Raw genomic sequence first — 27,673 nt, 5'->3', positions numbered from 1 at the left:
TGAATGAATGAATGAAAGCATGAGCTACTTGATTTAGGACAACAAATGCAGCCATGACAGAAACTGAGGCAAAATGTGTAAGTTCAGAGCCACTTAAAACCACATTTAAGTAGAAGCATCTGTAAAGATACTTGTTGCCTTTTTTTTTACCTTGAGCCAGTACAGCTGTGTCTTGCATTTTCTTGTACCTGTTCAGGCACTGTCGAAGATCTTCTATTTTCCGATCCTATTAATACAATAAATGATCATCTTTAATAATATGGTTTTAAAATGGTAGAAGTAATTGTGACACAAAGAATAAGTAGATACAAATTATTTATGTATTCCAAAGAATACATTCTAAACTTTAGTAAAAATGGTAATATCTAGTTTCATGCATACATAGACATATGGAAAAAGTATCTCTAAAATTAGAGCTCCTGTCCTTTAGCTGCTATCTTTAAAAAACAAAAACTAAACAAAGTAATAAGATATAAAACCCCCTAACTTTCATTGCTTTTCTCTCTAACTTCACTTAGAAGAGAGTTGAAACAGATATGCATGCTTTCTTTGATCACTGTAATTAACCATTGTCTGACTTAACCTTGCTCAGAAGACTCCAATGAAGTGCCTTGATTAGTTATTGGTGTTATTGTTAAGTGGCATAGCACCTGTATAGGCTTTCCAAGGAGAAGCTAGTGAATTTGCACCACCAGCTTTGCAGTTCAAACCGATCTTGTGTCCAGTGAACCAGTGAATTATCCCATAGCGTCAAAAAAAAAAAAAAAAAAGGAGCCTAGTGTTCTGGTAGCACAGTGGTTATGAATCGGGCTGCTAATCTCAAGGTCAGCAGCTTGAAACTACCAGCCGTTCCGCGGGAGAAAGATGAGGTTTTCTGCTCCCGTAAAGATTTACAGCTTCAGAAACCTTGTGCTGGGTCACTATGAGTCGGAACAAATTCGGTACTTAACAACAACAGTGGCATAGTGGGCTAAGAGTTGAACTGCTAACCACAAGCTCAACGGTTCAAACCCACCAGCAGCTCCATTGGAGAAAGATGCGGCTGTCTGTTCCTGTAAAGATTTACAACGTCCGTAACACTAAGGAACAGTTCTACGCTGTTCTAGAGGGTCGCAGTGAGTCAGAATCTACTTGATGGCAGTGGTTAACAGTAATAGTATTTACTAAAAATAATGTGCACCCTTTATTATTTCTTCTCATTTGACCGCTATGTGTCACTTGTGTGACACCACTCTTTCTTTACTTCTTCTTTCACGTCTATTTCTACTCTTCTGTCCTTCTATTTTGACTTATTAATAATCCAATGGCCACAAAGATATTCTACTTCTATAACCCTCAATATCTTCTCAACCTGGGCCATCAACTATTAGAACTTTAAAGTTTGTCCTTGACACTCTTCTCTTTCCCCCTGTTCTCAACTGTGGTAGATTATAAAAATAGCCATGTCGAGTACGTCTATATGATTAGATATCAAATTACTATTAGACATCAAAATACACGATTCAAACAAAGGCTTTAAAAGTACACACTGAAGCCTGCCCTCTCTTACTGCTCTAGGGAACCCTAAGACTATTATGTTAGCCTAGGCTCACCTCCTGGAGGACGAGAGACCATGAAGAACAGAGAAGAGTCATCTTTAATAAGCAGACATGTGAATCACACAGTCCCACACTATCCAGCCTCAGCTGACTAGACATCAGTTAAATTAGTCCAGCTCAGATGAACCACCAACCCACAAAGTATGAGAAATAATAAATGTGGTTGGTCCTGGATCAAAAGCTAAAGGATTAATCAACTCTTACTTCCCACCATTCTAAAACTCTTATGTTGTTAGGTGCTATCAAGTCAGTTCCAACTGATACAACACAATGAAACTTCACCTGGTCCTGTGCCATCCTCACAATCGTCACTATGTCTGGGCCCATTTTTCTACTCTCTGTGTCACACCATCTCATGGAAGGTCTTCCTCTTTTTCACTGACCCTCTACTTTACCAAGCATGATGTTCTTCTCCAGGGACTGATCCTTCCTGATAACATGTCCAAAGTACATGAGACAAAGTCTCTTCATCCTCACTTCTCAGGAGCATTCAGGCTGTACAACTCCATATTAATACTAACATTTAGGTTCAATATCTAACTTCCTATGAGAAATCTTTAAAATGTCGCTCAAGTACATCAACTTGAATTCTTAGTTATAATCAATAAACTCATTGTAATAATGAATTGGTGAATACTTTCTAGGGTTTCTATGAGCTTTTGGTTATTAATGTTTTCATTGACTGACTAACATATCATTTTCTGTTATGTGTATTTCTTGTTAAAGACTACCCGCTATCAACATTCATGGAGCAGCAGTCAAGAAATCAAATGATGAATTGTATTAGGCAAATCTGCTGTACAAGACCTCTTTAAAGCGTTCAAGAGCAAAGGTGTCAGTCTGAGGACTAAGGTCCTGACTCAAGCCATGGTATTTTCAATAGTCTCATATGCATGTGAAAGTTGGGCAATGAATAAGGAAGACCTTAGAAGAATTGTTGCATTTGAGTTATGGTATTGAAGAAGAAGATTAAAAGTACCATGTACTTCCAGAAAAACAAATCTATGTTGTTAGAAGTACAGCCAGAGTGCTCCTTAGAAGCTAGAATGGGGAGACTTTGTCTCTTATACCTCAGGCATATTACCAAGACATTATATTTGGTAAAGAGGATAAACAGTTAAAAAGAAGAAGACCCCTCAACCCCAACCACATGGACTGGCACAGTGGCAGCAGCAATGGGCTCAAGTGTAACAAGAATTGTGAGGATGCTGCAGGACCAGGCAGTGTTGTGTTCTGTTGTGCATAGGATCACTATGAGTCAGAGTCAACTCAATAGTACTTAACAACAACACAAAGGAGATTTGTTTGCAGTAGGGGAACTGAAAGAACCTCATTCCTGTTACCTTTGGTGACTTAAAGAAAGATAAAATGCTATTCATTACACTACATTTCAGTAGGACTAAGACCTTGTCTACCAGATTCACTTCTGGTATCCACAGAGCTTAGAATAATGTCCTGCACATGATGAATACTCAATATATGTTGGGTGAACCAGTGCACACTAGGGACTATAGCCATATGCTTTCTTTACATAGCACTGAATATGTACATATAATCCACTCTAGGATTCATCTATGTGTCCATCCAGTTGCTGAAAATACAGTGTGTGTGTAGGGGTGGGGAGGTGGGGGGGTGGAGGGAAGGCATTTGGATACCTTTTCTTCATTTGCTGCCATCAAAGACTCCACAGCTTTTTTCATTTTTTGTACTTCAATATCTGAAAAGAACAGAACATGAAATTCAGGAGTCAGTTAACCTGTGTGAGACAATGACAGGAAATTACTTGCTCTTCAGATTGAAGTGTTACAAGGTAAAGATGTTAATAAGTTGTTTTGTTTGTTTTTTAACAAAAGGAGGCACATTTAACACACACATTCTCTTCTATGTACAATCTAAGCAAGAAGTGCCTTCTACCTCACCTAAGCAGTTTTCATTTCAAAAAGTAAACAGTAAGGGTATATGAGAGAAAACTATCCTCTCCGAGCAACAGCATCCTTATGAAAACACTGAAAGTGACATTTGAGTGTGCTGTAACAATAAAACCACGAAGTTTTCAAAAAGAGAAACCTACAAAGCAGTGGTTGAAAGTAATGAACAGTGAACATAACAACAAAAGCAGAGAAGGGGACATTTAGCTGTAACCAAGGTGGATGTACAAACGGCAAAGCCTAATGGAATGTGATATTTACATGAACAGTCATGCTAAGAAGTTGGCTGTAGGTGCCATATAGAAGGGTCATAAGTACTTTGCTTCATCTATAAACTTCATTTCCAATCCTATTTAAAAGCATATTTTAAGGCCAAAAAGCCAAAAGAAAGCTGAATTCCCTTAAAATTTGAAATTCAAATACAAAAAGCATGCTACCTTAAATAATTAAAAAGAACATTTTAAAGAAGAAAAGAATTCCCCTTCAAAATGAAACCATGAATTAAACAATGAAACAGAACAACAAATTAGCTAAAGCTGCTTGCTTCAGAGGGAAAAGAAATACTACTGAAGATAATGGACCTCTGGTGTGGCACTGTTGGATCAGCTCTACACTGAGAGCCACAAGGCCAGCGGTTCAAACCCACCAGCCGCTCCTCGAAAACCCTATATAGGGTCTCCATGAGTCAGAACTAACTCAATAGCACTTAACCAACAACAACAACTTAAGATAATGTGGTTCATATCATTTTCAATGAAGATGTATTCTTCAGCAACTAAAGAGCAAAATCAAAGTTCAAAGTGATCATTTAAAAGTTAGGAATGGTGGGGGTTCCTAAGAATATAAAAAGCTATTTTCTCCTCTGACCCTGGACCTCCTGAACCACAGAGAAAACGTTCTTCTCACCTCCACCATTCTGAGTGCCCTGCAGTAACTAGACAAATTATGTTGAACAATCTTTTTATTCCTTGCTTATATTGTGCTTACCCTCTGCTTTACATATTCTAAAGAAATGGAGGGCTTATCGATGAAGCAACTTTACATCTTTGGTGAAAGAAATGTTTAAAAACACATGCAAAGAGCAGTCCAAGTAGTACTTTTGATGAATGTAAAGGCTGATGGAAAGACACCAAAAACCTTACTTTTTTCTTTGAGCTTCTTTTTAAAATTTTCATCTGTGCAGGAAAACCCATCGAATTGGAAGTTAGCATATATTAAAACAAGAAGTAATAGTTTAAAAGCACTAATACTCAGTCTTCATTTACCAATAACAAAGGGACATTAATTTCCTAGGGACTGAACTGCAAGCGCTATTTTGAGGTTCCAAATTGGTTTTACAACAAATAATGTTCTGTGTTGAGGATAGAAAGAGAATCCAAAATAATTGATGAGAAGACCGAAACACTATTATTACCACCTCTGTGACTTCATCTTTCTGAACATGGATTTTTTTGGTTTTAAAATAAGGTCTGTCAGGATAAGTGCTTCTAAACAAGATTTGATGAAATCTTGTTTTTTTACATTTCCATCACACTATTTTATGAAAACAATTATTGTTGTTTTAGCTTTTTTACATTTCTTATACTATATTTAGGAGCTCTGGTAGCGTAGTGGTTACGTATTGGGCTGCGAACCGCAAGGTCAGCAGTTTGAAACTACCAGCTGCTCCATGGCAAAAAGATGTGGCTTTCTGCTCCCGTAAAGACTTACAGCCTCGGAAACTCTGTTCAGGGTCGCTAGGGGTCGGAACCGACTCGACACCACTTAACAACAACAACATACTATATTTGATGAAAACCCAGTTACTGTTCTGTTTTGTTTTTTTAAATTCCTGTCAGTCTTCATGATCCCTCCTGCACATCTGTACCACTTGGTACAGAATTCATGTCACATTCCTCACTCTCAAGTTCAACAACACTGGGCTGAGTCCACTGATAATGTAGTGAGGTGCTAGGGTAATATCAGATTGCCTTGATCGCAAACCCTTCTTTTCAGCTACCAGCAGTTCACAGACTGGTACCCAGTCCTAAAACCTATCTTTGGGTACCGATACTCCAATAAATCCTCTAGCCCACAAGCCCAATGATTCTGTTTTACTCTTGCTGTTGTTAAGTGCCATGGAGTTGGTTCTGACCCACAGCGACCCTGTATAGTGTTTCTAAGGAGTAGCTGGTGAGCTTGAACCCCCAACCTTGTGGTTCAAACTGACTTTGTAGTCCCACACCAGGACTCCAGACAAATGTTAAAGGCAAATTAATTCAAGTCCTTAATTATATAGACAATGCAACTCATTGTCACATAATTAAAACCTACTAACGTTATACGAACTGGAATTTATTTTGTTTTGGAATAGTCCTAAGTTTCTTTGGTATTTTGTAGTGTCCCCGTCACCAGACATTTATAAACACAAAGCAAGGCTGAATTCTACCTAGTATAATCAGATACTATGTGCATTATGGTGCTGTGGAATTAGGATTGAACTTTGAACCACAAGGTCAGCAGTTCAAACCCACCAGCTGCTCCTTGGAAACTCGATACAGGGTGCTTATAAGTCGGAACTAACTTGACGGCACTTAACAACAACATGAGCATTCTATTTTAAGTGTCATTTATAAAGCACATTTCATTCAACTTATTTCATATTAAATACGACTGATTTTTATTAGAAATTATAATCCATATACTATTCAAAACAAACCTCCTCAATTATGGAATGTTCACTCATTTTCCTGAACACCAAATTAAGACCATTTTTGCTTTCTAAAGGGTTGTGCACTCCATCTATGGTTAAGAAACTTACTGATTTTCCAAAGATAACAAGAGCTATGCATGCTTATAAATCTTGTCTCATGAAGTCAGGATAGGTTGCTGAATTTCTCATTTTGTATTGTCCCTAGTTCAGTTCAAAGGGAAGCAATATTGGGGCACAGTAGTATGACTCTTTGCAGTTATTTCTGACACTCTTTATATTGTCTGTAGGATAGGCATGCTTCACAGATGAAGTGCTACTATTTAGTCATCTAAAATAAACACCCAAAAAACCCTTCTTGATTGGCTGAAGAGGAAGTTCATGGACTGATCCCCAGTCCCCAGTCTCAGAGGACTGTCCAGGGACCTGGGTCTAGATGGTTTCTGCTAACTCCCTGTCTTTGACTCTAAGTCTGCACATTGATCGACATCAGCTTCCTTTCTAAAGCTCCAAGGATTCTAGTAAAAGAAGATAGCAAATGTTAAATGAATATTCTTACCTCTATCAAAAATGTCTATCCCTTCTCCTTTCATCTTGCAAACCAATTTTTCTTGTAGCCTTTTTACTTCAGACTCCTTCTCTGCCAGTTGTTCTTTCAAAGATGTCAGTTCATCCTACAAATTACAGATTCATTTAAAAATAGTGCTTTACAATGAATGAGGAATTTTCCAGATAGCATACTACTCCATTTAAATCAATAATTAGTTTTGAATGAATGCAAGAGAAATCTACAAGAATTCAGACACACACACTTCAGAAATCAGTGGCAATGATAAGCAAGTAAGATAATAAAAGTCTACCTTATAATAATAATTATTATATACTTCTTACAAGTTTCTTTGAGACCAAATTTTAAAATAAACCATTTTTTAAAGTGTAGTTGGGACTAGACAGCTCTAAGGTTTGAAGGTCTGAATATTCTGTCAAATGGAAACCTGACTGAGTTAATGGAGGAAGACAATCAAATTCGATGTTTAGTGTCATAAAAGCAAAATAAAATGCTAATTGAATATATGTTAGCACTTGTTTGACATCCATTCAGCTTTTCAAGATGGCACTCATGTGCCCTGGTCAAGCACAAAGCTTAATTAGTGGGTAAGTTAGCTGGTCATGAACAACTTGACTCAGATCATGGGTGTAAAGAATTCACTCCCATTAGAAATATAAAAGAACAGAATCTTCTCCCACCAGTGCAAAAAGTACATTTAGAAAACTGAAGTTTTATGTCATCTTTTTAAAAATCATTAACTATTCCAAGATTTCTCGTCCAATTTTAATCTATTTACTAGTGTTTTATTATTCAGTTTCATTTTGATAAAGGATTTCTACTTAGCTTTTGCAAACTTCAGCTGTGCAGGCTGTATTTAACACAAAAATATGCAGCTACACAAAGCTAATAAATACAGGTTTATATTCAACAACACTTTGTTTTCAGAGTCTCTAAAGATCATATGGTTTTAGTGGTGATATGGCTCTCCAATGAAGCTAGGAAGCTGTCCCTATACTATTCATTTATTCTTATAAGAATGAGTGCCAAGAACAAGACACTTGCATGAGCACTGGCAAGAAGTACAGCCATGTTTTCACTTTGCCACCTCTAAGCAGTGACTTTTGTTCACTGTATGATAGTCAACTGCTGTATACAGTTGCCTCCAAGAACATCCTGAAGAAAAAAAGCACTCTTTACTGCAGATAGAAAATAAAATTCTTGCACAGGTGAAAAATGATGTATTTTCACATTAAAAATTATAAATAATTTTAAATGTAATTTAAAAAATTAACATTTTACAAAGCTTGGGTCTCTGATAGTCTAAGGTACTGTTTTGTTAAGTGCCATTGAGTCGGTTCCAACTCATAGCAACCCTCTATAGGGTTTCCAAGGAGCGGCTGGTGAGCTTGAACTACCAACCTTGTAGTCCAGCACATTACCTGCAATGCCACACCATAACTCCTAAATTATAAATAATTTTACAGTTATTTTACCAAGCTTGGGTCTCTGATAGTCTAAGATAGTTAGATTTAATTTGTAAACTAACGCTTTTATTTTACTTGTTCATTCTTTTTCATTAATTATTTCATGCATCTCTGAAAACAATAGTACGGATGATCACATTGTCCCCTTGAACTGGTTTTAATCAGATTTTTAATAAACAGATGACACACATACAAAATAAATACCCATGCTACTGAAAACACCATCACAGAAAAAACAACACGAGGCAGAGAGCAACAGGCCACAAGCCCATCCCCACGGTCTACTACACCTTCAGTGACTCCCATTTTTGTTCCATCCGCTGCTTTTCATACTGCATCTGACCCACCTTGATTTTCATGCTAGAAAGTTTGGCCATTAAAGACTGGTAGAGAGGCAGAGGAGAGAAAGAACACTACAGGTAGAAATGGGTAAGCTGAGTAACCAAGAAAACAGTTTTAGTTTATCAAGGGGGTTAGATAATTCAGAGAAACAACAGGTTGTGCTCAAGCAGATTCGTTACGTCCTGGTTTTTATTCAGAATGGAGCTTGGGGAAACACACTTCATTTACGTGTGGAATGTGTTCTTAAGTCAAATAATAAGTAGAAAAAAAGATTTCATGTACAGGGCTGCTAAGTAATGAAGACATTTGCTTAAAATGATTGTTCCTGGTTTTGAGAAAACTTACTTTGGTTGATTTGAGCTTTTTTTCATACTGAACTCTTTCACTGTCCATTTCACTGACTCTTAACCTCAAATCACTGATCTCCTGCATTAGACCCTGTCCAAAGGAAAAGAAGGAAATACATTAGGAAAAGAGAGCATGCAACTGCTATTAAGTCAATTCTGGCTCCTGGCCAGCCCATGTGTATCAGAGCAGAACTGTGTTCCATAGTGTTTTCAATGGCTGAGTCTTCAAATGTAAATCAACAGTTCTTCTTCCAAAGCAATCATGGGTGGACTTGAGCCACCAGAGTTTCGGTTAGTGGCCAATTGTTTAACCATTTGCACCACCCGTGTTGTTGCTGTTAAGTGTCGTTGAGTCAGTTCTGACCCATAGTGATCCTGTATAGGGTTTCCGAGGAGTGGCTGGTGAGTTTCAACCAACAACCTTGCAGTTCAAACCGACTTTGCAGTCCAACGCATTAACCCACAGTTCCACAGCAGACTGGAAATCCTATCAAAGAGTTTCTGGAGCTAAGGTTGCATTAATCAGATCAGATACATGGAAATACATTTATACCTCTGTTCGTCTAAGCATCTCTCCATTTAAAAATGCTGCTTTAAACTCCCAATGCCCGTGCTCTATGATGATGGACTAATGAAAAGAAAAAAGTGACCATAATTTTTAAAATACCTGCAGATTAAAAATGACTACAGGACTTCTGTCTTTTTAAAATAAACTCCAGAAATTTTCTTCAGTAAAGGAATTTATTTTTATTGCTTCTTTATTTTTGAACAATTATTTTAACAAAATAAATGTCTATTTCTGAACATTTATTTGTTTAAATTTCTCAATAATTTCTTCCTTCATCTATAAAAAACACAGATTATTTAAACCAATCTGGGAGGGGCTGTTGTTGTGAAGTGCCGTACAGTCAGTTCCAACTCATAGCGACCCTGTATAGGGTTTCTGAGGAGCAGCTGGTGAGCTTGAACTGCCCATCTTGTGGTTCAAACTGACCTTCAGCACCACAGCAGGACTCCTCATCTGGGAGAAGGGGATAAAATTTAAGTTGTTTATTTCAGAGATTCTCACTATGAGGTTGGATGACTGTCCTGAATGCACAAATATACCCACTCCTCACTTACTGACATGGCTGGGTTCCAAAGATCATGCCATTATGTGAGAATTGGCATTATATGAAACTAGATAAAGACCACATCAGAAAACAAAATGGAAAATGACTACATTATAAGGTAACTGCCAAATTATATCATTACCTAACGGCGAAACCACTGAAATCATGGCCCAGCCAAGCTGACCCTAACCTTGACCATCACAGCCAGCATTACTCTGACCTCACACCACATTTTTACTGCCAGATAGATGCATGCCATTCATAAGCAAAATAGTAGGGTAGTCGTTTTTTTTTGTTGTTGTTGTTGTTTTCATCATTGTAAATGCAAATCACAGAACAATAAAATAGTAAGGAGTAGGTGTTCAAACCCACCAGTCACTCTACAAGAGAAAGATGAGGCTATCTTATCTGCTTCCATACAGATTTACAGTCTTCAAAGTCCCATGCAGAGTTACTATGAACAGGAATCAACTTGATGGCAGTAGAATGTCTTTATAATATAATTGGACAACTTCTTTACCCTCACTTAAATAAATTAATTTGCCACTCAAGTTTGATAAACTATTTTGAAAAACAGTTATGCTTTCTGTCTGGAGTCCAGAGCAGAGAAAAAGGAAATTATAATGTGAAACAAACACAGCGACTCCAAAAACGAAGCTCGAATGCTCTGTGAAGACGTTTTCCTTCACCACAAGCCATGAAGGCTGCCTTAGTGTCAATTTGTTTTTAATGCTCTTCTGTTTCACAGGACAAATTCATAGACTACAGAACACAATTATGCAAGAGTACTGTCTAAAAATCAAATAGAATATTATTTTAAGAAATAAAACAGTTAACTAGGGATTATTTCCAAATGTGATGATTTAAACTCACAAAGCCTAAGAAAAAAGATACTGTAATGAAATATACTTTCCAGAAAATCCATGTTTTTAAAGTTTGGTCTCATAGGGGAAAATACTAATTCTTACCTAGCATTACTAAATAACAATTACTTGTTTACATACATATAGTGTTTGATACAGTAAATCTATTTTCTCTCCTTATTATGAGACAGAGGAGTAATTTCACATTCTTCAATAACATTTCGTTGTGACTCCAATTCAAGTTCAAGGAAATATTCTCTCAGGCATGTACATGAATTATTCTTGCACATTGTGAGTTCTAAGTGATCTTCCTTTTCCAATCCTATCTTGAACGTATGCTTCTGACTTTCTCAATGCCCATTAGGCATGGCTGCATTTTACCATTTCCATTAGAAATAGTGGCATTTTTCAGAGAAGAAACAATTGAAGATGAAATTATAATTTGGGAACATTTTTCTGTTAAAAACAAACAAAACCAACTACCAATTAACTTTTGTGGCAGCACTTTAAATAGGAATCTAAAACTTCTACCGGAAAGAAATCAGTTTCCTATAAACTCAAGCTGGAAAATTTGGAAATAGTCCCCATAAGGTGAAACTTAAAATTATTTAAACTGTTTTCTTAATAAAATTCAGTCATGTTTAAAAAGGAGATCGCCATTACCTTTTCCTTTCAAAACTCTCTGGGTTACCGTAGGAATTCAATCTCTGACATTTGTGTTCAAGACCAGAAGGGGGCACTATTGAACTATGCTAACCAGCTCCTATCAGCCAATACATGCAACCTTGAATCTTCCAGGGTTTAAAGAGTTCCCCCCACCAATCTTTAGGAAATACATCTGTTTCCTCCCCATGCAAATATTTTTTTTAGAAAGTATTATCCAAATAATCTGATAATCTAATACAAAGTAAAAGAATTTTAAATTCATGAAATAGCCAGATACCCATTTTACTTTTATTTAAGGAACAGTGACAGGAAACATAAGCATATTAATTAGACTTTACCTATTTTTACATATAAATATCATCACAGTTTATTAAAAATCATATAGTCTCAATATGTGCACATTACCTTTTACCAATAGTGTTGAATATTTATTAGAAAGCTTATCAGAGACTGAAATTTACTAGAAGTAAAAATTTTAATAAAGTTTTACATATAATTGAAAATGGCTAAGTGATGTACAAGAGCTGAACAGAAAATTTCAAAGATCATCTCAAGACGATGAAGTCAAATATTACAACGAAATGTGCACAGATCTGGAATCAGAAAACCAAAAGGCAAGAACACGCTCAACATTTCTCAAGCTGGGGGAACTGAAGAAAAAATTCAAGCCTCGACTTTTGTTGCTAAAGTATTCTCTGGGAAAATTATTGAATGATGCAGAAAGCACCAAAAGAAGATGGAAGGAATACACAGAGTCACTGTACCAAAAGAAAATGGTTGATGTTCAAGCGTTTCAAGAGGTAGCATATGATCAAGAGCCAATGATACTTAGCGAGGAAGTCCAAAGTGCATTGAAGGAACTGGCAATGAACAAGGCACCAGGAATTGACAGAATAAAAATTGCAATCTTTCAAGAACGTGAGGCGGCACTGGAGGCACTCACTCATCTATGCCAAGAAATTTGGAAGTCAACTATGTGGCAACTGATTGGAAGACATCCGTATTTGTGCCCATTCAAAGAGAAGTGACCCAACGGAATGTGGAAATCATCAAACAGTATCTTTGATATCCCACGCGAGTAAAGTTTTACTAATGGTAATACAGAAATGGCTACAAGCATACATTATCAAGAGAACTTTCAGAGGTTCAAGCCAGATTCAGAAGAGGACGTGGAGTGAAGGTTATCACTGCTGATGTCCGATGGATCTTGGCTGAAAGCAGAAAATACCAGAAAGATGTTTACCTGTGCTTTACTGACTATGCAAATGCTTTCGATTGTGTGGTTCATTACAAGCAATGGAAAACATTGTGAAGTATGAGTATTCCTGAACATTTAATTGTGCTCATGAGGAATCTGTACATGGATGAAGAGGCAGTTGTTCGAACAGAACATGGGAACACCGAATGGTTGAAAATTAAAAAAGGTGTGCGACAGGGCTATATTCTTTCACCATACTTATTCAATCTGTATGCTGAGCAAATAATCCGAGAAGCTGGGTTATATGAAGAAAAACGTGGCATCAGGATTGGAGGAAGACTCATTAATAACCTGCGATATGCAGATGATAAAATCTTGCTTGCTGAAAGTGAAGAGGGCTTAAAATACTTACTGATGAAGATCAAAGACCACAGCCTTCGGTATGGATTGCATCTCAATATAAAGAAAACAAAAATCCTCACCACTGAACCAATAAACAACATTCTTATCAACGGAGAAAAGATTAATGTTGTCAAGGACTTCATTCTTCTTGGATCAACTATCAACACTCATGGAAGCAGCAGTCAAGAAATCAAACGACGTATTGCATTAGGCAAATCTGCTGCACAAGACCTTTATAAAGGTGTTGAAAAGCAAAGACATCAGCTTGAGGTACTCATGACCCAAGCCATGGTATTATCAATAACCTCATATGCATGTGAAAGCTGGACAATGAATAAGAAGACCGTGGAAGCATTGATGCTTTTGAGTTATAGTGTTGGAAGAGAATACTGAAGTGCCATGAGCTGTTAAAAGAACAGATCTGTGTTGGAAGAAGTGTGGCCTCCTTGGAGGCCAGGATAGCCAAACTTCATATCTCATACTTTGGACATATTGTCAGGAGGGACCAGTCACTAGAGAAGGAGATCACATTTGGTAAGGTGCAGTGTCAGAGAAAAAGAGGAAGACCCAAAGCAAGATGGACTGGCAAAATGACAGCATCAATAGGCTCAAGCGTGGCAATAATTATGAGGTTGGCCCAGTATCTGGCAGTGACTCATTCTGTTGTGCATAGGGTCGCTATGAGTTGGTACCGACTTCATGGCACCTAACAAGTGACGTAGGAGGCCTGGTGTGGCATTATGTGAGTTAATGCTCCAGGCTGAAAAGCCATTTGAACTACAAGGTTGGTGGTTGAAGCTCACCAACTGCTCCTCGGAAACACTGGACAGGGTTACTATGGGTCAGAACCAACTCAATAGCACTTAACAAAAACAATTAGTGACATAAGGAAGCACAGGTTAAAAAAAACATAAAAACATTGTTTACAAAATTTAAGGAGTCCTAGAGTCACTGTGGTTCAGAATCGACTCAACGGCACTAACAACAACAACAACAGAGTGCTATTGTGGTGCTAGAGGATAAACACTGGCTGCTAACCAGGTCAGCGGTTCAAACCTACCAGTTGTTTCTTGGAGACCCTATACAGGGTTGCTATGAATCGGAACTTACTCAACGACACTAAACAACACCAGTGGCTCACTGGTTAAGCACTTGACTACTAATTAAAAGTCACTAGTTAGAACCTACCAGTCACTCCATGGGAGAAAAATGTGGCAGTCTGCCTTCACAAAGATTGTTGTTAAGTGCCTTGAAGTAGCAGTTTCCAAGGAGTGGCTAGTAGGTTTAAATTGCTAACCTTGCAGTTAGGTAGTCCAGTGCTTATACTGCAGGGCTATACCAGAACTTCTTCACAAAGATTGTTATTAAGGGCCATTGAGTCGGTTACGACTCAAAGAGACTCTGTATAGGGTTTCCAAGGAGCAGCTGGTAGGTTTGAACTAGTGCTGATCCTACAGCGCCATATAAGGAGAACCTTGGAAACCCTATAGAGAAGCTCTACTGTCTCTCATGCAGGGTTGCTAGGAGTCGGAATTGACTCAAAGGAAATGGACTTGGGTTTCAGTATATGAAATTCAGGTAAGTCCAACAGGCATACATATTGCTCTGAGGTCTTACAAAAAGCATAAAGTGAGTGCAATTTAGTCTTAATAGTTGGTTAGCATGTCCCTAAATTAAACTAACAGCAGTCGTGTATACTAATCTTTGCATATGTAACACAGAAGGGCACCTCTTGATCCCCATCCACTATAAAATTTTATACAAGTATAACTAGCTCCACCGCTATGTTTTCCATCTGATGACTAAGTTCTACCATTACCTTTAAGGCAATTGTGTGGTCAGGGAATGACAGAAAGGCAAAGAGGAAAACAGATCATGAAAGAAAGCACAAAGGCAAGAATTTTAAAGAAATCGGATGTCTTTTTAAGCACTGTTTTAAAAGCCCCAGTCCCAATCCAATGAAAAGCATGATTCAAACAGATGAATGACAAACAGCTTTACATTGAAAGCATGAACCAAGTTAGAGATTTCTTTTTGCTAATGAAGAAGCAAGACATAAGACTTTCTATGATAGTCAGATTTTTGACAAAAAATTAAATGTTAAATAGCAGTAGGGTATACTTCAGACATATTATCAGGAGGGACCAGTCACTGGAGAAGGATATCATGTTTGGTAAGGTGGAGAGTCAGAGAAAAAGAGGGAGACCCCAATGAGATGGATTGGCAAAGTGGCAGCATCGATGGACTCAAATGTGGCAACAGTAGATCAGGCAGTGTTTTGTTCTGCTGTGCATAAGATTGCTATTCACCTAACTTGATGGCACCTAACAACAAAACTTCATTATCTTCAAATCTATAAAGAACTAGTATACACTGGATAATACAAGCATGTGTTAGGTACCTGGTCTCATAATAACATATAACTGGCATACAATAAATGTCTTTGGGTGAAGATTGTTGTTATTGTTGTTATTAAATGTCCATGTGAGTTGGAACAGCTACCCTGCCTAGGGGGGCTCCAGGGAGAACTGGTGAATTTGAACCACTGCTCTTGCTCTTAGCTATCCAGTGTTTATCCTCCAGGATTTCATTTTAAATGACGACAGAAGCAAAAAAAGTACAAGCATACCTCGTTTTATTGCACTCTGCATTATTGTACTTTGCAGATACTGAGATTTTTCACAAATTGAGGGTTTGTGACACCCTATGTTGAACATGTCTACTGGCAAGCCATTTTTCCAGTCTTAAAATAAAAACTGCCATTAACATTCTATGATAAAACATCAACATAATTCAAGTTTATTTTTTAAAAGAAGTATATGAAGGGACTTCAAACAATTCATGGAAAAATGAAATGAAAAGATAATGGAATTTTTCTAAGACCATTTTGTAGCCCCCTCGTGTATGTTGGAGTCCTGGTATGGCATTGAAGGATAAACACTAGACTGCAAGGTCGGTTTGAACTGTAAAGTCAACAGTTCAAATTCACCAGCCGCTCCTCAGAAACCTTATACATGGTCACTATGAGTCAGAACTGACTCGATGGCACTTAACAACAATAATTAATTAACTGCTGTCACTTTACACCTTTATAAAGAATTTCAGCTTTGTTCTAGGAACATGTATGTTTGTTTATAAGTGTATGTGAGAGAAAGAGACAGACAGACACAGAGAGACAGAGAGCCACTTACCTCGGTGTCTCTGAACCTATCTTCATAGTCCAACCTGTCCTTCTCTACAGCAGTCAGCTTTAACTTCAGGTTAGATATTTCCGCCATCAAGTCCAATTTCTGAGTTTCTAAAGATGTCCTGCTCAGAAGCTCCTATTGAGAATTTAAGGAACACGAACAAAAGTTTCATTACAACCAGTTTCATGTGGACTCATCTGATTTGACTGCAAAGGAGCACCTATCAAGTAGTGGATTGAGTATAATTATTAAATACACACACTTTAGCAAAAACTATTAACTTTAGTTACCCTCTTTTGGACAGTACTAAACACATGTCTGTTTATTAGAGAAGCCATATATAGATACAAACACATGGTGCTGTTAAGTGCCATTGAGTCAATTTTGACTCATAGCAACTCTGTACAGGGTTTCTGAGGAGAGGCTGGTGGGGTTTGAACCACTGACCTTGTGGTTTGCAGTCCAGTGCTTATTCTACAATGCCACACCAGGAGTCCAAACACAAATATAAACCCTGTATATTCTGAAGCTTGATGATAACATTGATGAAGATAATGACATTATGATGTTTGATATGTGCCAGGCACTGCTATGGAATATAGTAAGTGGTTCAATCCTCACAGCCATCTTATAAAGTAGAAAAAATATTCCTAAGAAACCGATGAGGAACAGAGTTCATAAGAACTTGCCAAAGTCACACAGCAAGTAAACGGCAGAGCACGGATTCAAACCTAGGGACTGTCACTCTAGTTTGTATTCTATCATTATTACTATTTTAGCTGCTGTCAAGTTAGCCCCCGACTCATGGCAACCCACATGTTACGAGTAGAACTGCTCCATAGGTTTTCCTTCTGGTAATGTAGTGGATTATGTATTGGACGACTAACTGAAAGGTTAGCAGTTCAAGTCTCCTAGTCATTCATGGAAGAAAGATGAGGCTTTCTGCTCCCGTAAAGATTTTCAGCCTCAGACACTCTATGAGTTGGAACCACCACCACCACCAATCTTTACTGAAACAGTTCATGAAGTCTTTCTTCCACAGAACTACCAGGTGGGATCAGACCACCAACCTTTAGGTTAGCACAGCTGACAAAAACTGCTTACACCTCTCAGGTGCCTTCAGTAAAACCTCTCATAAATGGGTACTATATGCATGTGTGTATGTATGTATATATTGCAAGGATTTTCCCCAGTTAAAAAAGGTCCTATGAGTGGGCTTCCAAGAGTTCATGGAAAAACTCCATTATCTTTATATTTCATTTTTCCTTGAACTTTTGGAAGCCTCTTCATATATGAAACTGGTTTCTTTACTTACATATAAAATACTTGCACTTGTGGTTTAAAGAAAACAATAAAGATGACTCACAGTCCTATTAATATTTCATGTCAAGTTCTAATTACATGAACATTTGTTGTTATGTGTACGTGTTTTGAGACACGTATTATTCTAGATTTTGGAGTCCTGGTCAGTTCTGTAGGAAAAGCACTGGACTGTTAATCACAAGGTCAGTGGTTCAAACTCACCAGGTGCTTATTGGAAACCCTATACAGGGTCACTATGAGTCAGAACAACTCTAGATTTTTGCTTAAAATGTGCCAGTGTAAGTGAATCACAAAATTAACTGTCCCATCAGCACAACACGTACATACATGAAGCATCTTAAACAGCTCAGCAGGGGAGTCCCACCCTGGCGCCTGCTGCCATCCATACCTGCTGCAGCATTTCCTCTGTAGCATTCAACTTCTCTCTGTGCTCTTCAAGACAAAACTCCAGATCTCGAATCTTCTCTCCTTGAGCCTCTACCTGGTCTGTTAACACACTTACCTGCATTTAGAGCAGAATGAAGCATTCAGTTAGAAAGAATTTCCCATTGTATACTTTAGCGCTTTAAATAGAACAAAAACTGGAGTCCTCTAGTCATTCATTTGGTCATAAGGAAACAATAAAATCTGACAATTCATAACAAGGCAGCACTCCTTCACACTCTCATTTATATACTGCTTTTCCATCTACAGGACTCCTTTTGTTGTGTACACAAAAGATCTCTTTTGTGGACAGTGGGCCGTCCTGAGAGTTAAGAGACGAAATGAAGCTAATGCCTGAAAAAGAAATTATCAAAGGCTGTTCAAATGTGATGCTTCAAGAAATAAGAAAGAAACCCAGATAACTCAGATCCCACAAGATCTTTTAAGATTACACTGCTGGCAAGAATCTGTTCAGGGCCAAGGTGCAAATCATCCCACCCTAGTTAGAAGTCAATGAGTAGCCATTGGTTTAGTTCTTCATTCTTGGTATTTACTGGAAATTCTGAGTTCCACCTCACCCTCCCCAATCAAAAAAAAATCACCACTAGCTATAAATTAGTTCACGTATATAAAAATATCAAAGTAAAAATATCCGTGAAAAATTTAAAACAGTCCCTCCCCATTTAGCCTGTAAACAGGATTTCTTTCACAGTAGTATTTTGTTTGGCCCATAGTATCATTTGGAAAAATGGAAAACTTACAAAATATGTATGAATTTTTATAAAAACCTGATTGTCTAATATTTAAAAACCAGCTCAGATGACATTATTCCTGTATTCACAATAGCCCTTGAAGACCTGAGGCTCACTGGGGACCGCTTCTTCTAAAATGGGTGTGCGTATGCTCATCCGGCCACCATCCCCACCATGCCCAGTGGTATACAGGTGGTCTACTGCACTTAACTTCTGTTAGCAGTCAGGTGTCTATGAGCCTCAGAATTTGCCACCCCCACTTAAAGCCCTTGTAGGAATATCATTAAGAAAGATCAATATTTACAAGTCACTTGCCTGAAGAACGAGGGATTCTTTATCATTTTCCAAACGTGCTAGCCTTTCCTGATACACATCTCCATTCCCAGGCAGGTGTCCATTTGTCTGAGAAAGAAAACAACGTGCGTGAGGCTACGCTTTTCAACAACTGATGCACTAGGAGTACATGATAACACCACCCGTTCCCAAGGAGCCTGAACTGAACACAGTAGTCATTGCCAGTAACAGGAAAGATAAGAATGTATCTTGGTTCATTTACCTTAAAATAAACAAGACAGGAAGATTCAATATTTAGGAATTATTTTCAACAAACTAAGCAATTTTTTATGAAGTAGAAAATAATGACCTAAAAGGAACAGTGGGGTTCTAGTATTTTTCACTGACAATGGATGCACCTGCAGATATGCGACTAGGATGCAATATGGATATTTCTCCCAAACACTCAGCACAAGGTGAGGAGGAGGGACAAGGAGACAACCTGCCATGCCCTTCTTCTTCCTCCCTTCCTCAAAGTCCCACATCCAGAACTGCCAGTGACTGCCTTTTGTTTTTTAATTGTGAACTGAGTGATAGTCTACATGGGAGAACATGGCCTTACACCATTTCTTCATTGCAATGACTACAATCTCCTCCGTCACTATCATTCAACAGCACTCGCTTCCACTCCCTCTGTTGTTATTGTTGTTTTTGGGGTGGGGGAAGGAATGTACACAAAAACACGCAGGAACATACAATCATTTAAACAACCAAAAGGGCACATTCTGCAAGCCTGCCTCCTAGCCACCAGCATCCAATCCCTCTCTTTCCATGAATCCAGAGTCCTCAGCTGCTTCCCTCTCTCCATATCCTTATCCCCACCTCCATCTCTGGTGTCATGACCTCTCTGGGCAGGGTCCTACACTCTGCTTGCATCTTCCTTGATGGTCCCAGGGTCCTCTGTCTCTGGACTGCAAGACCAACCACGCCCCATTTTTTGCTACAAAACCTCCACCTTCACAGTTGTGACAGCAGTGACTACCTTTTAATGGAAGACAGCAAGGGCAGTTCAATCCACAGGCTTTTTATGACTGAAGTCTCCAAATCATAGTACATGGTTTCCCTACTTCTTTGAAGCTGAAGTCTTCAGCCCTTGAAGCCTTTCTCTTTTCCCCCAAAGCTTAAACACCCCAGTCCACAATGACTTCCCCTGGTAGCATTGGCTATGTTTCTCAGCATTTTATCACTTTCTGTGTTGTGTCCACTAACGTCTTGTGAGCTTGCTTGTTCATACAGTGTTATGTTAAGCTCTTGGGCAGCCTTGAAGCTGGCATTACCTTAGAGCCTTGACAACATCTGACCATACTCTGCATACAGTGACGATCATTCTTTCTTTCCTCTCTCTCAACTCTCCTTTGTCAGATATGGTAGATTTATGCATGATATAGAGGCCATAGACTTTGCTAATGGTAAAGGTGCTGGTTGCTAACCACCAAGAGGAGTCTCAGAAAAAAGCCTTCATGATCTACTTCCATAAAACCAGTCAATGGACTACGCAAACGTCTGTCTTTAACACTCAAAGACCAGAAGAACTAGATGGTGTCTGATTACAAATCTAACCACTCTTACAGGGATCACATTAGAAGGTCCTACATAAAGTGGTAGAAATGTAGAACAAAACTTACTTAAAAAAAAAAAAAAAAGAAGGACGAGGTTTATTAGTTGAATCCCTGAGACAATTGTCATTAGTCAACCTTCAGGTTTGGAACTGAATTCATCTCCATGGCTCAATTTTCAGCCAAATAACAGGTCTATAAGGTGAGCTTGTTTCCCATAACTCTTCTGGTCTTTGGTCATTTGTGTCTAATGCATCAAATCTGTTCTCATGATGGTCTCTAAATTCAGGCGGTATGTGGGATAATGTGCTGGACTGCAAGGTTGGTTTGAACTGCAAGGTGGGTGGTTCAAGTTCACCAGCAACTCCTCAGAAACCCTACACAGGGTCGCCATGAGTCGGAACCGACTCAACAGCATTTAACAACAGCAAATATTTAAGGTCTCTAGACCCATAGTGACCAAAGAGCAGCTGGTGAGCTTGAACCTCCTCCAACCTTGCAGTTCAAACGGCTTTGTAGTCTAACACATTAACCCACAGTGCCACACCAGGACTCCTTTGATATATATATACGCACATGCACACACACACACACACACACATTTATGAAAGCATCATCAAAATCAAGATGGTGAATGAGTGTAGTAGTCTCCAAAGTTTTCTCATTCTCCAGTTTCTCATTGCTCCCTATCCTTAAGAAACCACTGATTTGCTTTCTTTCAGTATAGATTAGTTTGCATTTTTCTAGAGTTTTACATAAATGAAATTATATCCTCCTCCCCCCTTCATTTAAGGAGCTCTGGTAGCGTAGTGGTTACGAATCGGGCTGCGAACCTTAAGGTCGGCGGTTCGAAGCTACCAGCCGCTCCGCGGGAGAAAGATGAGGCTTTCTACTCCCGTAAAGATTTACACCCTCGGAAACCCTGTACAGGGTCGCTATGGGTCGGAATCGACTCGACGGCACTTAACAACAACAACAAAGACTTATTAAAGAGTCCTGGTGTGGTGCTACAGGATATTGCACTGGAACTCAAGGTTGGTTTGTACCACAAGTTCGTCCGTTCAAACTCACCAGCCCCTCCTTGGAAACCGAATACAGGGTCATAATGAGTCACAACAGACCTCACATTATTTAACAACAACTAAAGACTTGCTTTAATTTTCTCAGCCTCAGCCTGAATTTGCATGTGACCAACTGATGGTGTTTTCTACAATCTGCACCTGTCCTTTTCTGGTTGATGATATTGAGCTTTTCCACAGTATCATCACACAGATGCCGCCAATTTGATTCCTGTGTGTTCCATCTGGTGAAGTTCATGTGTACAGTTGTCTTTTATGTTATTTAAACAAGTATTTGCAACGAATAAGCCGGTCTTGCAAAATTCTATTACGCAATCCCCAACATCATTTCTATCACCAAAGGCCACGTTTTCCAACTACAGATCTTTCTTCTTTATTTACAACGTTCACATTTCAATCACCAGTAATTATCAATGTATCTTGACTGCATGTTTGCTAAATTTCAGACTGAAGAAGTTGTCAGAATTCATCAATTTTATCATCACCGGCTTTAGTGGTTGTTTTTTGTTCCCTCAGCTGTCCTATACGTGCAAGTCCCAAGACAAGAAAAAGCTCAAAGAGAGCAGAAAAACAAAAATATCATTTTTGAAATACAGTAGTATAATACATGTCTCTTATTATAACTTTGAGTATTAGTGGTATTAACTAGTCTTTCTTGTAGTCATATGGATATTATTCTATCACAGACAGCATTGCACTTAAAAATACAACTTCAAATGTTCTTTTTGACTATGAATGTGACACCACTCCTTTTGAAGAATTTATGTGTTTGAATTATGGTGTTAAAGAAGAATTTCTGAAGTACCACCAATTACTAGACGAACACATAAATCAGTCTTGGAAAAAGTGCAGTTAGAATGCTTCTTGGAAGCCAGGATGGTGAGACTTTATCTCTCATACTTTGGAAATGTTATAAGGAAGCACAGTCCCTGGAGAAGGACATCATGCTAAGTATACTGGAGCATCGGCGAAAAAGAAGAAGATCCCCATTAAAATGGATTGATATAGTAGCAGCAGCAATGGGCTCATATGTAAGAACAATTGTAAGAACGGTGCAGGCCTGGGCAATCTTGCATTCTGCTGTCATAGGGTTACTAGGAGTTAGAACCAATTTGATGGCACCGAACAACAACATAAGGTGGACAATATTAATACTGATGAGGTACTCATTCTTTAGAATAATCCATCATTTGAGACCCAAAGACAGCCTTTACCCAAGGATAAACTTCAGAAAGCAGGAAGGATTAGGAAAAAAGAATGGATATGTGAAACTAAGGAGAATGAGGGAAAAGTGATGTTACTTTACAGGGATTGCAATCAATGATATGGAGTCCTGGTGTGGCACTGTAGGCTAATGCGTCAGATAGCAAAGTCGCTTGAACTGCAAGATCGGTGGTTCAAGCTCACCAGCTGCTCCTTAGAAACCCTATACAGGGTTGCTATGGGTCAGAATCGTCTCAGTGGCACTTAACAATAATAACAATACAACAATCAATGATATGAAACAAAATATGTATCAAATGTTTAATGGAGAACTGATTTGCTCTGTAAATCTTCACCCACTTTGCAATAAAGTAAAAAAACAACAACAAAAAAACCCCTCTGCCACTGAAAACCCCATGGAGCCTGGTCTTACTCTGAGACACTGGGATTGCTATGAATCAGAGACAATTTGATTACAACTGGTTGGGTATGTATGTATGGGGTAAATGCCTGCCAAAGAAAATAAACACTGGGAAAGGAAGCATAGATGGTTTTTTCCTCAGCTGTCCTAGAGGTGCAAGTCATTAAAGAAATACAAGAAAAAGATCAAAGAGAGCAGAAAACACAGAGACATCATTTTGAAATACAGTAGTACGTGTCTCTTGTTATATGATTTAAGTAGCTCACAACCATCATATGTAATCCTAATGGAATTTCCTTACTCCTCATTTCAATACAACAAAAATAAAAGTCAGTGGGAGTTTTCATGGTCAAATGGGGCCAGCCAGAGTTCAAGTGAGAAAGTAAATAACGCCTTCAGATTTAGAACCCGAGAAAACACAAAATGCACATTCTTAATCCCCAGGGCACATCTGATGTGACATCCATTATTTATTTATTTTTTTAGAATGAACTGATCTTACTGTTTAATCTTTCTAACTAAGGCAGTTTCCAGTATCAATACTAGGAATAACAAAAGTTATGTGTTGGCGGTAAGGGCTTAATGAAAAAGAAAGTTTTCAGGATATTTCTTTGATTCATTTAGATCCATTTTCCAAGAATCCACAAAAGCAGCAGAAGCTAATTCAGTAAATGTGCAATGTTTAGTAAGAGTGCATGAAATTTTCAACATCAACTGCTTGATAATATGTCTGCACAATTGTCACAGTATCCTTCTGTTCACTCGTTGTTAAATGAAATGCCCAGAATCACATTATAATTACTGTGAAAAGTTTGATGAAATACTAGAGAAATATCTTCTCTGTGGACTACCAAGAAAATGAAATTTAAGTAACTTCTTTAGGACCTTTTTTTTGGAAAAGAACCAGGATGTATATTATACATATTCTTAAATTAAGAAAGTTCTGAGACTGGGCCAGCAGATGTAAAGTCCTTATTTTCATTATGAACATTAACAGACATTTGTTTCTAAAACCCCACACAAGCAAGGCTTTGTAAACAGATACATTTCATTTTCACAGAAAAGTATGCTATCCAGTGATGACAAGAAACAAAACTTGCATTTCTTCTTGCATTGGAAAAAATGACACCAGAGTAAGTTGTATTTCTCCTCAAGCTACTGTAGACGACAAGGAATGAGATGATCTGAAACCAATTCTTCAGGATTATCCAAAAATAAAAGCAAATACTGGAAGCAGACTCGTTATAAGCACACTTAATGTTTCTTAACACTGTACTGGTATTTATAAGAACATATCATGATTAAGAGTATTTCAGTATTACTACATTAAAACATCCACCATTCACCTGTTAGTTTATTGTATTACGGTGGCTTGTCTGTGGCTGTGATGCCGGAAACTATGCCACGTGTATTTTAAATACCAGCAGGGGCATGCAACTGAACCAATAAATAACATCATGATAAATGGAGAAAAGACTGAAATTGTTAAAGATTTCATCTTGCTTGGATCCACTGTTAACACTCATGAAGCAGTTGTCAAGAAATCAAACAAAGGTGGAAACCAGAATCCCATCCAGAATCATCTGAGGTGGGAAATTTCCACCGGAAACGACGAGTAGACCAGCCTGCGGCAGCTAGAACAACAGAAGATGCTTAGTGAAGAAAGACCAGCAGGAAAAATCAGAAACAATAATGGCAGTATGATTGATTTGTACAAGAAAAAGTAAGCTGTTCACCCGGGAGCCATCAAGGCAAGTGGTCAGGTCCCCTCAGAGCAAACTCCTTTCCAAGACTAAGACTCAAGGGGAATACACGAGCAGGCATGTGGTCTGGCTGGTGACCAAGTTGGTCACCGATAAGGGGAAACAGGGGTAAAAACAGCAAACAAGTTGGAATCTAAGTCTGACCACATTCAACAGACTCCTGTGAACCATGGAGGAGACACAGCAAGACCCGGGTACTCCTGGGCCTAGAGGCAGTGACACGGCCACAGAGGACTAGAGTGGAGAATAAAGCGTCCAGCTGATATGAAGTGAGGGGAGATGCACAAGAACACCCATACTTGCAGACAGTACCCATCTGACCTGGCTTTAATGGCTGGATGATTAGAACACGACTAGAAGAAAGAAGAGGGAGGGGGGAAAAACAAGTAACCCACTACAATCCTATATGTATGGATGTAGTAGCTCAAAAAAGGGAACAAATCTTTACAGTAAGGACCATTCCCACTCCCTCGGTACACAGGATTGACAGGGATGGACTACTTAGACATTGGTTGCCCAAAATGGGAAAGGGAGGCCTATAAACGCAAGAAGTGACTGGCTTACAAACTTTCAAGAGGGAGCCTAGTTCCAGATGGGGCAGGGATAGGTAGAACCTCCACTGAATGATTTCCAATTTGTTGAGACCGGGCTGGCGAAAGGAAATGGGGATACAACTCTTGTGGTACAATAGTGAAGAATTGCTATCAGGACTGACTGTGAGGGTCGGAAATGTAGAGGTAGATGTTTTTTGACAAAAGGAAGGGAGTGATTGATTTTGCAGCCAAGGAGCGGAGGTCCCTGGGACCATCAAGTGAGAAGAAAGGAGAGCATGACCCTACCCAGAGAGACAGTGACACTAGGGATGGAGACAGAAATGATGACATGGACAGATGGAGTGGCTGGGGACACGTGATTCAGGAAGAGAGAGGGGCTGTGTGCTGACAGCCAGGGGGGTGGCCTGTGGGGTGTATCCTTTGGTTATTTGATGATGCATGGAAAGGATTGTAATCATTGCAATGAAACAAAATACAATAGAATGAACGTGAAGATGATGTTCTCCCATGTAAACTCACATGTTGTTGTTGTTAGGTGCCATCGAGTCAGTACCGACTCATAGCAACCTTATGCATAGCAGAATGAAACATTGCCCGATCCTGGGCCAACCTCACTATTGTTGCCATGCTTGAGTTCAACAATTCTGCTACTTGGTCAATCCATCTCGATGGGGGGTCTTCCTCTTTTTCTCTGACCCTCTATCTTACCAAACATGATATCCTTCTCCAGTGATTGCTCCCTCCTGACAATATGTCCAAAGTATGACAGACGAAGTTTGGTCATCTTGGCCACCAAGGAGCACTCTGGCTGCACTTCTTCCAACCTGGATCTGTTGATTCTTTTGGCTGCCCATGGTACTTTCAGTATTCTCCTCCAACACTATAACTCAAATGCATCGATTCTTTTACGTTCTTCCTTAATTACTGCCCAGGTTTCACATGCATATGAGGTTATTGAAAATACCATGGCTTGGGTCAGGCACACCTTAGTTTTCAAGCTGACATCTTTGCTCTTCAACAATTTAAAAAGGTCTTGTGCAACAGATTTGCCTAATGCAATACGTCGTTTGATTTCTTGACTGCTGCTTCTGTGAGTGTTGGTAGTTGATCCAAGAAGAATGAAGTCCTTCACAACTTCAATATTTTCTCTGTTGATAAGAAGTTTTATTGGTCCAGTGGTGAGGATTTTTGTTTTCTTTATATTGAGATGTAATCCATACCGAAGGCTGTGCTCTTTGATCTTCATTAGTAAATGTTTTAAGTCCTCTTCACTTTCAGCAAGCAAGGTTGTATCATCTGCGTATCGCAGATTTCTCTGCTATTCATAAGGTTTTTCAGTGACTAAATATTTGGAAGTAGTTCATCACTCTTTCTTCCTAGTTGGTCTTCGTCTGGAAGCTCATCAGAAACCTGTCCACTGTGGGTGACCCTGCTGGTATTTAAAATACCAGTGGCATAGCTTTCAGAATCACAGCAATTCACAAGCCACCAGAGTAGACAAACTGACAGACGAGTGAGTGGTGGCCGCTTGGTTTTAAGTGGAAACTGCCACTTTAAATTTTGAGGCGATTATCAATGCCTGTGTAGTAGAACCCTCGAGGGGTGGGGGTGGGGTGCCCATTCGCTTAGGCATCACCCCCACCTCTAGTCACCAGAATGGAAGTGCACAGACAACGAGAGACCAATGAACAGATACCAAAAAAAAAAAGATGCAGTCTACACCTGCATCTCCGTGGTTCTGTCAGATGTTCATGGCTGCTCTGATCCTTCCCCCACTTGGTCTCTCCCAATATTGAGGCTCCAGGAGCAGCTGAGTGTCTTGAATTAGAAAGCAATGGAATTCTTTCTTTTTTAAAATAAATGTTTTATTGTGAATTATGTGATAGTTTACATGGGAGA

General features: G+C 38.8%; 1 protein-coding gene across 3 annotated transcripts in view; it reads right to left on the bottom strand.

Annotated features, from left to right (window-relative positions):
• PPFIBP1 (PTPRF interacting protein, binding protein 1 (liprin beta 1)) overlaps positions 1-27,673 on the bottom strand; it is an 88,432-nt gene that overhangs the window by 41,388 nt on the left and 19,371 nt on the right. Inside the window, exons 3-10 of one of the 3 annotated variants that reach the window (XM_006866965.1) lie at positions 19,181-19,267; positions 18,079-18,192; positions 16,371-16,502; positions 8,937-9,029; positions 6,775-6,889; positions 4,669-4,701; positions 3,254-3,315; positions 139-226 (exon numbers count right to left, since the gene is read on the bottom strand). In XM_006866965.1, coding sequence (XP_006867027.1) covers positions 139-226; positions 3,254-3,315; positions 4,669-4,701; positions 6,775-6,889; positions 8,937-9,029; positions 16,371-16,502; positions 18,079-18,192; positions 19,181-19,267 — 724 coding nt within the window. Of the gene's footprint in view, positions 1-138; positions 227-3,253; positions 3,316-4,668; positions 4,702-6,774; positions 6,890-8,539; positions 8,633-8,936; positions 9,030-16,370; positions 16,503-18,078; positions 18,193-19,180; positions 19,268-27,673 lie in introns of all 3 variants that reach the window. The other 2 variants (XM_006866964.1, XM_006866966.1) reach the window with 2 other exon arrangements.

This window comes from Chrysochloris asiatica, unplaced genomic scaffold (genome assembly GCF_000296735.1).
Source record: "Chrysochloris asiatica unplaced genomic scaffold, ChrAsi1.0 scaffold00098, whole genome shotgun sequence".
NCBI lineage: Eukaryota > Metazoa > Chordata > Mammalia > Afrosoricida > Chrysochloridae > Chrysochloris > Chrysochloris asiatica.
This window is presented reverse-complemented; position numbering and strand designations above follow the sequence as displayed.